The sequence below is a fragment of the Symphalangus syndactylus genome, chromosome 3, assembly GCF_028878055.3.
Source record: "Symphalangus syndactylus isolate Jambi chromosome 3, NHGRI_mSymSyn1-v2.1_pri, whole genome shotgun sequence".
NCBI classification, from domain to species: domain Eukaryota; kingdom Metazoa; phylum Chordata; class Mammalia; order Primates; family Hylobatidae; genus Symphalangus; species Symphalangus syndactylus.
The window spans coordinates 17,631,170-17,643,488 of NC_072425.2; the positions used below are offsets into that span (position 1 = coordinate 17,631,170).

Genomic DNA, 12,319 nt, shown 5'->3' on the forward strand with positions numbered 1-12,319 from the left:
ACCCCTGGCCAGTGGGGTCACAGAGAGGGGCTGGGTCGCAGCTTTGCTACCTATTCCTCCTTTAGGCCTGTCCCTCTGGGCTGAATGGGTGACCCTGCTTCTCCCGGGCTCTCTAAGCCCTCTTGAAGGAGAGATTTTCTCCTCTCACCCAAGCATCCATGTGCAATGCTTCTAGAGCATCTCTCAGACCTCAGAGGCTCTGAGGTTCAGTGCTCTTTGCCTGAAAGACCACCAAGGCCGAGCACTGGGAAAGGGAGAGGGAGGAGATCCCAGGCCCCTTGGCATCTGTCTGAGTAATGGCCCTCATCACAGAGGGGAGGACCAGCCCAGCTCCTAACAGGGCACATGCACACATGGCCACTTAATCAGGGCTTTTGGCCCCAAACAGAAACACAGTTTCAATTCCCCAACTTGAGGAGCCGGGAACCAAATAACCTTAGGATCTCCCGTCTGGACGTTGGACAGCTCTGCATCTGACTCCGTTTTCTGTCTCAGGAATAGCAAGGCATGGACTCAGGCGCAGCTCAGAAAGTTTTCTGGATATAAAACAGCTGTTTTGCCGCCCAGCTAAGTGCTGTTGGGCCGGCATTTCCCAGAGGGCATTCCTCAGAACCCAGGTCCCATTGGACACTCCAAGGAAGAGGGTCCCATGACCAAAGAATGTGGACACTGTGGACTCTGATGCCTTCTTAGAGGACTCCCACCCACCAGCACAGCTTCGTCTCTGGGAAGAAACCTGCACACCTTTGCTCAACCCAGCCTTTCCGCATGCATGACCTGGAACTCTTCTCCCAAGGCACACCTCGGAACCCTGGACACATTGTCCTGAGCCGTTGTATAACCCTGACTGGCTCCAAACAGGATGACCTCCTATGAGGACAGAGGCAGACACAGAACATGCTTGTTAGACTTCCAGGGCGTGGGAGATGGCGACCCCTGGACTGATATTGCCCACACCCTCTGAGACTGACTTGCTTTCACAGAGACGTGGGAGTGATTCCTGCCTGTTTCTCCTGTCCCCTCCCGCCCCCCACCCCCATGCTCTGGGCCCTCTGCCCTGCAGTCCTCACAAGATCAACTCCCAGCTCAGCAACTGGTCTAACCACCAGCCATGGGAGGACTCCCTGCTAAGGGAAGCCGACAGACACACAGACACACAGACCACAAAGGCATAGGCACACTGAAAGGCAACAGGCATCAGAGCGCACTGGCCTGATGGCCGTTAATAACAGGGTGGTGCCCACCTGTCCTCAGCTGACCTGGACACTGCAGGGGTACGGACTTACAACCAGAGCTCAACCAGAGCTCAACACCAGCCTGAGTCCTAATGTCAAGTTCTTCCTATCCTAGCCTCAGCAGCACAGTTTCTGTCTGTTCTGTTGCCATAAGCACCATGTCTGGCTGACGCTCAGTGATACAATTTCATCCCTGAACATCAATTTTTCATCCTCCCTCCTTCTAGCTTCCGATTGTGAAGACAAGTACGCAGTGAGAACCCAGTGGCCACCCAGCTACCCTCCCTGGTAGCCTCTCCTGCTTTGCCCTGCAGGGCCCTGTGGGTCATCACCCCTCAGGGACAGAAGCCTGACTGTGGTCCAGTCTGGTCTGGGGAGCTGCCAGCCAATGGCAGCTGGTCACAGGCATGTATTTGGCTGCTTTTTCTACCTGCCTGCCATGCCACCAGTAGGATGAGGACAGATCCAGGGCTCTTCATGAAGCCCACGAGGCTAGGAGACAAGGGTTTCCCTGGCTCTGGGCGATTCCTGCAGGCAGCCACCTCTGCAGGGAGGTGAGGGGCCACTGGGTCCCCCAGAATGATAGCGCCACTGGGCATGGCACAGTGACACAGAGACAGACACGGAGCACACGCTGGGCCTACAGCCCACCAGCCTATCATGTGCAGGCCGGAAACGCTTACCTAGGGAGAGTCCATTGGTGACAGCAGAGGAGGAGGTCAGGGCCAGGCCCCTTCGGGGGCTGCGGGACTCTAGGACACTGTCGTCCAGTAGGTGCCTTGCTTTCTCCGATGGGAATGTCGCACTTTTACTCTCAACTACACTCAACTGACACATCATACTGGAAAATGGAAAGGAAGAAAGAAGGCAAAGCTCCTTATCTATGGAGTGACAGTGGTTACACCTGCCTGGGGCCGGAGCAGATGGTGCAGCTGCAGGAAAAAGGCCTCCACTCAGAGCCATGGTACAGCCCAGGCTCTGTCCTCTCTCACGCCATGACCTTGGGCAAGTCACATCCTTTCTCTGAGCCTCAGTTTCTCCATCCATCCAACGGGGATAACGATACTTGCCCTGCCCGTCTCCCAGGTGGCTATAAGGCTCGAGTGAGCAGATGCTGCTTGTGAGTGATGAGGCTGCACAGGTGAGCAGCAGTGGGCCTGAGGCCAGGATGTCTGCTCCTGGAGTCACACGCACCGAGTCCAGACCCTTGCTCCAATGTTTTTCCACCATTGCAAGGAACTTCACCTTGTTGAACCTCATTAGACTCATTCTCAAAATATGTAATAACAGCACCCACATCAGAGGCCTGCATGGGGACTCAGGGAGATCATGCTTGACAGGCATATGCAGAGTGTCTAGCACAGAGGGCTGCTTAACACTCAAAGAGCAACTCTTTCTCCTCCAGCCTTGGAGCTCCTCCAGGGCCTGCCTGGGCTGGGCTGAGGCTTGTGCCTTGGAAGTGGTAGGTAGGTAGGTAGAAAGGAAGGAAGGAGGAAGGGAGGGAGGGAGGAAAGGAAGGGAGGAAGGAAGGAAGGAAAGAAGGGAGGAAGGAAGGAAGGAAAGAAGGAAGGAAGGAAGGAAGGAAGGAAGGAAGGAGGGAAGGAGGGAGGGAGGGAGGGAGGGAAGGAAGGAAGGAAAGAAGGAAGGAAGGAAGGAAGGAAGGAAGGAAGGAAGGAAGGAAGGAAGGAAGGAAGGGACTCATCTGTTCGGAAGCCTGTACCTAATGCCCTGGAGACACAGGCATAGTTGCCCTAGCCATGCTGAGGGCTCACGCATGTCCCCCAGCTATGGGCCCCGAAGGGCTGATGAGCAGGTTCACTGCTCTGTAGGCAGATGCCATGAGAAACTGAACACTGCCCTGGATGACAGCCACTGGTGTCCACTGGACTTTGGGGTTTTCCATGAGTCATTAACTGGGCTTGGGCAAATTCTCTGGAATGCCACTGCTACTTCCCTGCCCTTCCCTGCACCCTTCCTCCATCAGCTGCTGAGCCTGAGACACCTGTCGGTGTTGTGGAGTCAGTGCTGCCACAGTGCCCCTCAGCTCTTCCCAAGCTCACACCAGCCTCAGGAAAGCGCACTGGCCAGGATTCCAAGAGCTTTCATCAGCAACTCCCAGAACAGGGCAGAGGAGGGACCCAGCCAGCAAGGGTTTTCCCTGCACTGTGCCCAGGCCCATGTGCAGGACGGTCTGAAGCCCGGGGGGAGGGCTTGCTCAGTCACCCACTTGTTGCCTAGGCTGTGGCTCTTCCTGTGTCTGGGGACTGGAGGTGTGGGGAGGCTGCCAGCAACAGATGTATCAGGACAAGTGGGCCTCCGGCTGAACCTCGCAGAACCGGCGCAAGCAGAGGGACCTGCAAACAGAGCAGAGAGAGCAACAATGGGGGTTATGATGGGAGGGTGAGGGGCTGCGCAGGCTGGGTTGGGGTGTGGAGGTGGGCCCTGGGTTTGAAGTAACAGCAACTGGCCCAGCTGTCACAGGTGGGGCAAGGTTCATATGAGCCCTGTAGCTTCCTACTCATTAGATATTGATCCTTCACTCTCCATATAGTAATTGACTTCCAAGGCTGATAATCAAGTCTCAGGATGGTCAATGTCCTGCTGTCCTGGACGAAGGGAGGGCACCATGGATGGACATGGGGATAAGCAGCCTAGTCTTGGCCCTGCTTCACCATGGCATGACTTATCCAAGGACACCTAGCTGGTGAACGACAGAGGTGAGACTTCAAAGTATGTCTTCTAGGCCGGATGTGGTGGCTCATGCCTGTAATCCCAGCAGTTCGGGAGGCCGAGGCAGGTGGATCACCTGAGGTCAGGCATTCGAAACCAGCCTGGCCAACATGGTGAAACCCCATCTCTACTAAAAATACAAAAATCAGCCGGGCATGGTGGCACACGCCTGTAATCCCAGTTACTCGGGAGGCTGAGGCAGAAGAATCGCTTGAATCCGGGAGGTGGAGGTTGCAGTGAGCCAAGATTGTGCCACTGTACTCCAGCCTGGGTGACAGAGTGAGACTTCGTCTCCAAAGAAAAAAGTGTGTTTTCTAACACCAAGTCCATTCCCTTACCCCTGATTTCTTACACAGCCACTTTCTGGTCTCTATGTACTCATTAAACAAAATGGGGCAAGAGCACAGCTAGACAGATAGGGTTCAGATCTTAGGTCTTTCATTTGCTACCTGGGATCATGGATAGGTTACTGAACTTATCCCTTGAGCCGCAGTTTCCACGTCTGAAAAGTGGGAACAATTCAACTCACCTTGCAGGTGGTCAGAAGAAGTCCATGAGGTAATGTACACAGACTTTCATAGTTGGCCCTCATACTTAATTTATTATTACCATGTCCTTCTCAACCCAGTCATGGGGCTAACAGGTCACCAGAGCCAGGGAGTTAGGGGTGCAAACCTCACTGTGCACAATACACAGAGACTGAGGCCAAATCCTTCATGCTGGCCATGTCTTCAGCTATGTCTGGAGGAATGTGACCCTGGCCACTGTGGCACTCTTTAGTTTCTGTGGCTTGGGAAGGGAGGTCTTTAAGGGAGGTGACTTCAGAGGCTCGCCTAGCTCTGGCTATCTGGGCCAGGCACTGAGGGTGGGAACCAGTGACTCTACAAAGGGGCTCAGCTGCTTCCTGCAGAGCACATCAAATGCAGAGCAGATCAAGGGGGTGGCTGCCTGGCCATGGCTGGAGAACTTTCCTGGGGGGCCCATAAAGCCCAAGCCCACCCAGAGCTCCAGGTCCTCCAACACAAGGCCCTACAGACCCACCAGTGGCCTACAGGTTCCCATGTCCTCCAGCCTGCTTGGGTCATCTTAATGTCCAAAATAATGACCCACACTCCCAGCCCGTATACCATGGGAAGTCTGGCCCATCTGGCATTTTGGCAGATTCAGGAGGCAAGGGCACTTGCATTACCTCCAGTTCTGAGCTCCTGCTGCCAGCTGAGTGCTCACTTCCCACGAGTTGTCTCCTCTACTGTCCCCCCTCCTTCCCAAGCCCACTGTGCACAGGCACCTTCTTCATCCGCCCCCCCCAATCCCTTTATTAGGCCTTAGCCAACTTTCTTATTGTCAATAACATTCCAAAATGTCACTTCTTTCCTTAGTGCCCCTGGGCAACTCCAAGACCCCAACCCTTTCAAATGCTGCCACTCTTTACTTCAGTGACAACACTGGTTGTCAGGTGGGATCTCTCTCACAGCCACCCTTGCAGTGGCCATGCACACCTCCATTCACACTGGCCTTCCCGCCAGGCCGGGGCCCTTCTCTTCTCTCAGGTCCTACCCGTCTCCTCTGAGAATTCACTGCCTCACTTTCCCCTTCTCACTCTGGCTCCTTCCCCCAGTCTATAGGCAAGCTGTAGTCTCTCTTTTCCTGTAAGCCAAGGTCCTCCACTGGATCTTTTCCCAGCAAATGGAGGTCTGTGCTCCTCCAGTCACTCAGCTCTGACTTCTGTACCTAACAACATGTCTACTGACCTCCTTCTTGCCAAATCAATGAAGGTTTGTCAGCCTCCTCCCAGAGCCCTTGGCACCTGGTGCTCGGGGTCACTCCTTCTCAAAGTGCCCTCCTTCCTTGGTGGGCGCTATGCCACACTCTCCTGCTTCTCCCTGTGCCTCTTCAATCACTGTCACCACCTCCTCCGTGAGCTCCTCCTCTTCCTCGAACACCCCTCTTGCTTAAGTTGTCCACATAGGCCTCCCTCTTTGGCTCCTGTTTTTTATTTGATTGGATAGCTGATGACTCTTAAATCTTGACTATAGTCCTCTTTTCTTTTCTTTTTTTTTTTTGACACAGGGTCTGGCCCTGTCACCCAGGATGGAGCGCAGTGATGCCATGATGGCTCACTGCAGCCTCAACCTCCCCGGCTCACCAGCTCAAGCAACCCTCTCAGCTCAGCCTCCTGAGTAGCTCGGACCACAGGAGGGTGCCACCAGGCCTGGTCCAGACCTCTTTTCTGAGCCTGAGACCCATATATCCACCTCTTGCCACTATTCCTCCATCTGCCCTTTCCTAAGATGCAACAAGTGCAGCACAGCTGAGGCTAGGCCTGCAACTCCTTCTCCTGTTTCCAGCCTTGGCTGGAGGCACTGTGGGTTACCCAGTCGCCTGGCCTGGAATGGGAGCCCGCCCTCGGCTCCTCCCACACGGCAACTTGCCTCTTCTCTCCTCCCTTTCCCTCCTCACTTGCTGCACAGTCACCACGGCCTCCAGACTCTGCACAGCCCCTCCCTGCCCACCTCTCTTGTCACTGACTGGTCTGGGCCCCCACATTTTATTGTCTTCCTGCCTCCAGTCTGATCTTCTAAAATCTAACCCAAGCACAGCTTCACAAGTATTTGAAAAACGTGAAGCTAACCATGTCACCGCCTTGCTTGAAATCATCCATGACATGGTGTTCAAAGTTCTTCCTGACCTGGCCATTTAAGCCGATCTTAAAATCCCGATGGAGGTCAGGCGCGGTGGCTCACGCCTGTAATCCCAGCACTTTGGGAGGCCGAGGTGGGCAGATCACAAGGTCAGGAGATCAAGACCATCCTGGCTAACATGGTGAAACTCCGTCTCTACTAAAAATACAAAAAATTAGCTGGGCATGGTGGCAGGTGCCTGTAGTCCCAGCTACTTGGGAGGCTGAGGTGGGAGAACGGCATGAACCCAGGAGGCGGAGCTTGCAGTGAGCCAAGATCGTGCCACTGCACTCCAGCCTGGGCAACAGAGTGAGACTCCATCTCAAAAAAAAAAAAAAAATCCTGATGGAAAAGAAAAGGGGCAAAGTAGACAAGACTATTCTGAAGAAAAACAGTGCAAGACTTGCCCTACTGGATGGCAGAACAAAACCTAAAGCAGTAGTATTCAAAGAGTGTGGTATTGGGCACGGATGCAGACACAGTTCAGTGAATACAAAGTGAGAGCCTGACCTGCTTCCTGATGGTGGCAGCATTACCAGTCAGTGGGGAAAGGAGGAACTTTTCAGGATGAGGGGCAAAACCACTGGGTTCCATGTGGAAAAAGACAAAATTAGAGTCTTGCCTTATGTTAAGCAAGTGGATTAATGTCACAAATGTGAAAAGCAAAACTACTGGGAAAAAAATAGGAGACAATCACTATAATCTTGGGGAACGGGAAGAAAGAAAAAACACAAATCCTAAAGGAAAAGATGAATAAATTTGACAACATTTCAATGTCTGTACCAAAACAACCGACCAAAAACGACATCAAAATCAGTGTTAAAAGGCGAATCATAGTCTGGGAGAAGGTATGTGTCACCCCTAAACCAACACACGATTAGCTTTCAGATATACAGAGAATTTCAAATATCTGTAAGAAAGGACAAACCACACAGAGACAACAAGCAAAAGATATGAAAGGCAAATTCAAGGAACAGAGTCTCCAAATGGCCAGTAACAATAAGGAAAGACGCTTAACCCCACTGGTAATAATGGAAATGCAAATGAGAGTAAAAGGAGACATCTTTTTATTACAACAGATGGTAAAAAAAAAATTAGCCTGATAATGTATTGCACTGGCAAAGGTGGAGGAACAGGAACTCTAGTTCGGGGCTTATATGAAGGTAAAATATTTGGAAAGCAATGAGCAATGCTGAATAAAGGAAGATGCCCTGCCTTTTATATCTGGTGATTCTAATTTAGGTTTTTACTCTAGAGAAACTCTTGCATATATACACGAGGAGCCACATATACAAGGATGCTCAAAGTAGCATTGTGCGTCATTGCAAAAAAGCAGAAACAAGCTACATGCTAATCAGTAGGGAAATAGATAAATGAGCTGTGGTTTATTTACTCAACAAATTTTACAAAGAGAAGAAACTGCATCTACAGGTATCAATACAGACAAATCGTAAAAACTTATGTTTCAGCCTGGGCAACATAGTGAAAACCCGTCTCTAAAAAAAAAATACAAAACCTAGTCCAGCATGGTGGTGTGCACCTGCAGTCCCAGCTACTCAGGAGACTGAGGTGGGAGAACTGCTTGAACCCAGGAGGTGGAGGTTGCAGTAAGCTGATATCATGCCACTGCACTCCAGCCTGGGCAACTGAGACCCGTCTCAAACAAACAAAACTCAAAACTTATGTTAAGTGGAGAGAGTAAGTTGCAAAAGAATGTTTATGGCATTATGCCACTTAGGTCAAATTTTTAAAAACACACAAAACAACAGTATATATGTTTACACACAAGTATATATGCAGTAAAATGCAAAACCTGCACAAGAATAATGTAAATCAGCACAGCAGTTATCTGTAGGGAGGAAAGGGAAATGAGGCAGGATAGGGGTGACAGGCCTTCCTTCCATGTGTAGTATTATTACTTAAAGAAATATGTGGTGAACCTGGCAAAACGTTAACTGCTGTTAAATACGGATAGTGAGGACAATGGGTATTCTCTATGCATTAACTATTTCATTATTTAAAGTGAGACTACTTTAAAAATAGTGGCCACCTACTCTGTGCCAGGTGTTGTGCTGGAATCTCCATCTGCCCCTCCAGATTTGTCCTCCACCCTTCTCCACTCTGTGCCATGGACCAGGGGGCTGCATATGGGGCTAGGTCAATAGGCTCCCTGGCCCCCTCTGGCTCCTCACTGGGTTAGGCTGATGGGGAGCAGGCTGGGGCACTGCCTCCTCTGGCTCTCTCCCTGCGGGGTCACTCCTGAGAGGTGGCAGTCTATTTCTAACCCTGGGGTACTGCGCTGTCCTTTGGGGTCCCCACATTCTGCCCACATCTTTGTAAACAGCCCCATTCTGAAACTCTCCTCCAACCACCCAACTTGAGTGTGTCATTTGTGTCTGCCTTGACCCTGTAGTGCCTTCACATTTAATCCCCACAGCACTCCTCTGAGGTATTATTAGCTTAAACTTGCAAGTGAAGTAGTAGAAGCTCAGTGGGTAGGCACCAAGCATGCATCCAGGACCTGGCTGGCGATGGGGTTAGGTTCAAGTCTAGGCCTTGTGGGTGCACGAAGCAGACACCTGGGACCACCTGCCCAGCACCTTCTCAGGAAGCACGTTCTCCTCCCACTGATGAAGACAGGGGAGGCAATGCCAGTCCAAAGCGGCCTCGCCTCTGGCCCCAGCTGATGGGTCTACGAGTGGATACCCTCCCCAGGATTTTTGGATTTGAGCCTAGAAAGCATTTGAGGACAATCTCTGTTTGATGAATGAGAAATAAAACCTAGATACTAAGGATGGCCATGTTTCCCTGCTTGTGGTGAGGGAATCTGATCTGTGGTGACAGAAAAAGAAAGTAACCTCACTGAGTGAGGCCACAAAGCAAGGTGGAAGAGAGTTCTGTTTCAGTTGTTCCTGACACCCAGTGTGTCCTTGGCCTGGCTGTTCAGCCCTCCCTGGATTCTGTGAGCCAATGGGTCTTTTTTATTTTTTGAGACAGTCTTGCTCTGTCGCCCAGGCTGGAGTGCAGTGGTGCCATCTTGGCTCACTGCAACCTCCACCTCCTGCATTCAAGTGATTCTCATGCCTTAACCTCCCAAGCAGCTGGGATTACAGGCGTACGCCACAATGCCTGGCTAAATTTTTTTTTTTTTTTGTACTTTTAGTAGAGACGGGGTTTTTTAGTCTTTAGTAGAGACAGGGTTTTGCGACCACGTTGGCCAGGCTGGTCTCAAGCTCCCGGCCCAAACTGATCCACCGATCTCAGGCTCCCAAAGTGCTGGAATTGTAGGCATGAGCCACTGCAACCAGCCCAATGGGTCCTCTTTTGGTTGAAGTCAGCCAGTCTGTCTTTGTTGCTGCAGTTCAAAGAACCTTAACAAAGAGACCCCACCACCCAACACTGCCTCTCGGCGCAGCTGCCTAAATAAACTAGCCTGGTGGCAGGAGAGAGGAGAGGCTCTCTGAGGCCCCAGTTCCTGCTTTCAGATGGCATCTCAAGAACAGGATCTGACAGACCAATCCACCGTAATGGAAACGGAGAGGCATGACTCTAAAGGAAAGGTTTGTGGTCTAGACTTCACAAACCCAGGAGAGGTGTATAGAGGACTGAAAGTGCAGCTAAGCTTTTGTATCTGTGCATTTTCCCCGCAAGGGGTTCCATGTGGTCATCAGCTTCTTTGAGGCTCAGGTGGATCATGAGGTCAGGAGTTTGAGACCAGCCTGGCCAATATAGTGAAACCCTGTCTCTACTAAAAAATACAAAAAATTAGCCGGGTGTGGCAGGGGGCACCTATAGTCCCAGCTACTCAGGAGGCTGACGCAAGAGAATCACTTGAACCCGGGAGGCGGAGGTTGCAGTGAGCCGAGATCGCGCCACTGCACTCCAGCCTGGGCAACAGAGTGAGACTCTGTCTCAAAAAAAAAAAAAAAAAAGGCTCTAATTCTTAACCAAAGAATATATCAGAACCATCTGGAGACAGTGTTAAAAGTGGAGTTTCTTGGGCCACCCCTGGAGGTTGAGTCTGTGGGCCACAGGTGGGTCTGGACATTGCAGTCAGCCAAAGCTCTCCAGGTGATTCTGCTGTGCACCCTGGGGGAAGAAACTCTGCTCAAAGCACTGCAATACAGGCAGGCTCTGTTCCGAAGGAAACATCTCGTGCAGTTGTTCCAGAGAGGAAAAGGAAGAATGAAAACCATCCTGCTTTGTTTTGGTTCTGCACATATTGCTCAAGAAACGAATCCATGTAGAGGGTGGATCTTGCCCTTGTTTATCAGCAGCCGTGTGCGAGGGATTACAGTCTCACTGCCTGAGTCACTCTGGCTCCCACCCTGACTCAGAAAAGTGTTTTCTAAAGGTCAAACTGCATTGCTCCTCCCTTGTGGTTTGGAGTGGAACCCAAGGCTACCTGGTGTTGTGGTAGTAATAATAATGATGATAATTATAATCTAATGTGACGCACCCGGCGCTATGCTCTGTACCTGTGCCACAAGACTTGAGGTGGAAACTCTAAGTAGCCCCATTTTACAGATCAGAAAGTGGGGCTTACAGAGCTACAGCACGCTGGAGGCAGGACTTGATCCCAGGTGTGTGGCACTCTTGTGGTGGCTGGGGAGGAAGGCTAGCTGTTCACAGGTCAGGCGCTGGTCAGAACATGAGGAAGGAGGAACACGATGGCCATATCTGAAGTGATCTAGTAAACAGGAGACATTTCCTCCAGGAAGTCTGTAGTGGGTAAGACCCATTACTACCCTTGAGGAATGGAAGGTGATGGGAACTAGCATCTATTATGCACTGTGTGCCAGACTTGAGTCCTGTTCTTTGACTCCTATGAGGTTAGTAACTTTTATCATGGCCATTTTAAAGGAAGGCTCAGAGGCATTCTGCAGTCACACAGCTGGAGGGGTGCAGTGAGATGCAGAGGCTCCAAGTCTCTTCTGGTAACTTCTTCGGCCCTTCCTGCTCACTCCTGCCTGACTCTTTTTCCTGTCTATCTCCATGTGTTTCCTGCCTGTAGCTCCGATTCCCATGCCCAGTCTCTCCCAAACCCACTGGACTTGCCCTTGATCTCTTCCATTCAATTCTTGACTTTCCCTCCAGGACTAGGCCTGGATCTGCCGCCTCTTCTTTCGGCTGTGGATGGCCCTGGGAGGCACGCCTGGCCTCAGATGCCCCTTGACCCAACTGGAGGAAGGGTGGGGGGCCCAGCAGAAGAGCCTGCAGCCTCCCTGGGCACCGTTTCAAAGCTGATGCTGCTCTCCCCGCTCTGGGTCTCAGCTCCTCCCCTCTTCTGCATTGTTGACCAACAGCCCGGGTCTGACTCGGAAGCAGAAGAATTCCCATTCAACTGGGCCCCAGGGATGGGGGGCCTCTCTGCCAGTAAACGACACCCTCTGCTACTGAAAGGCCTCATGTTCCTGCCCTGCCAAGCCTGGGGTGGCCACCACGTGACAGCACCAGGGACACGTGTCTTCTGGGACTGCTTGTGAGCTGGGTGGCTGGCAAGTTTGTTTCTCCATGTCCTGGGGCAGGGGCAAGGGTGTGGGTGGTCATAATGCACCAGGGCTCTGGGCTGGCTGAGCAGAGTGCAGTTCCTGCTGCCAGCCCTGATATGGCACGGACAGCTGGAAAAACTGACCATGTGGCTTGACTATCTCAGAGGATTGCTCCATTTTT

General features: G+C 51.7%; 1 protein-coding gene across 29 annotated transcripts in view; it reads right to left on the minus strand.

Moving 5' to 3' along the window:
• Positions 1-12,319, minus strand: part of RALGPS1 (Ral GEF with PH domain and SH3 binding motif 1) — a 302,263-nt gene that overhangs the window by 25,264 nt on the left and 264,680 nt on the right. For 12 of the 29 annotated variants that reach the window (XM_063635809.1, XM_063635812.1, XM_063635803.1 and 9 more), the window contains 3 exons: positions 3,463-3,589; positions 1,919-2,076; positions 745-870 (listed from right to left, as the gene is read on the minus strand). In XM_063635809.1, coding sequence (XP_063491879.1) covers positions 745-870; positions 1,919-2,076; positions 3,463-3,589 — 411 coding nt within the window. The remainder of the gene's footprint in view (positions 1-744; positions 871-1,918; positions 2,077-3,462; positions 3,590-12,319) is intronic. The other 17 variants (XM_055271039.2, XM_055271036.2, XM_055271035.2 and 14 more) reach the window with 2 other exon arrangements.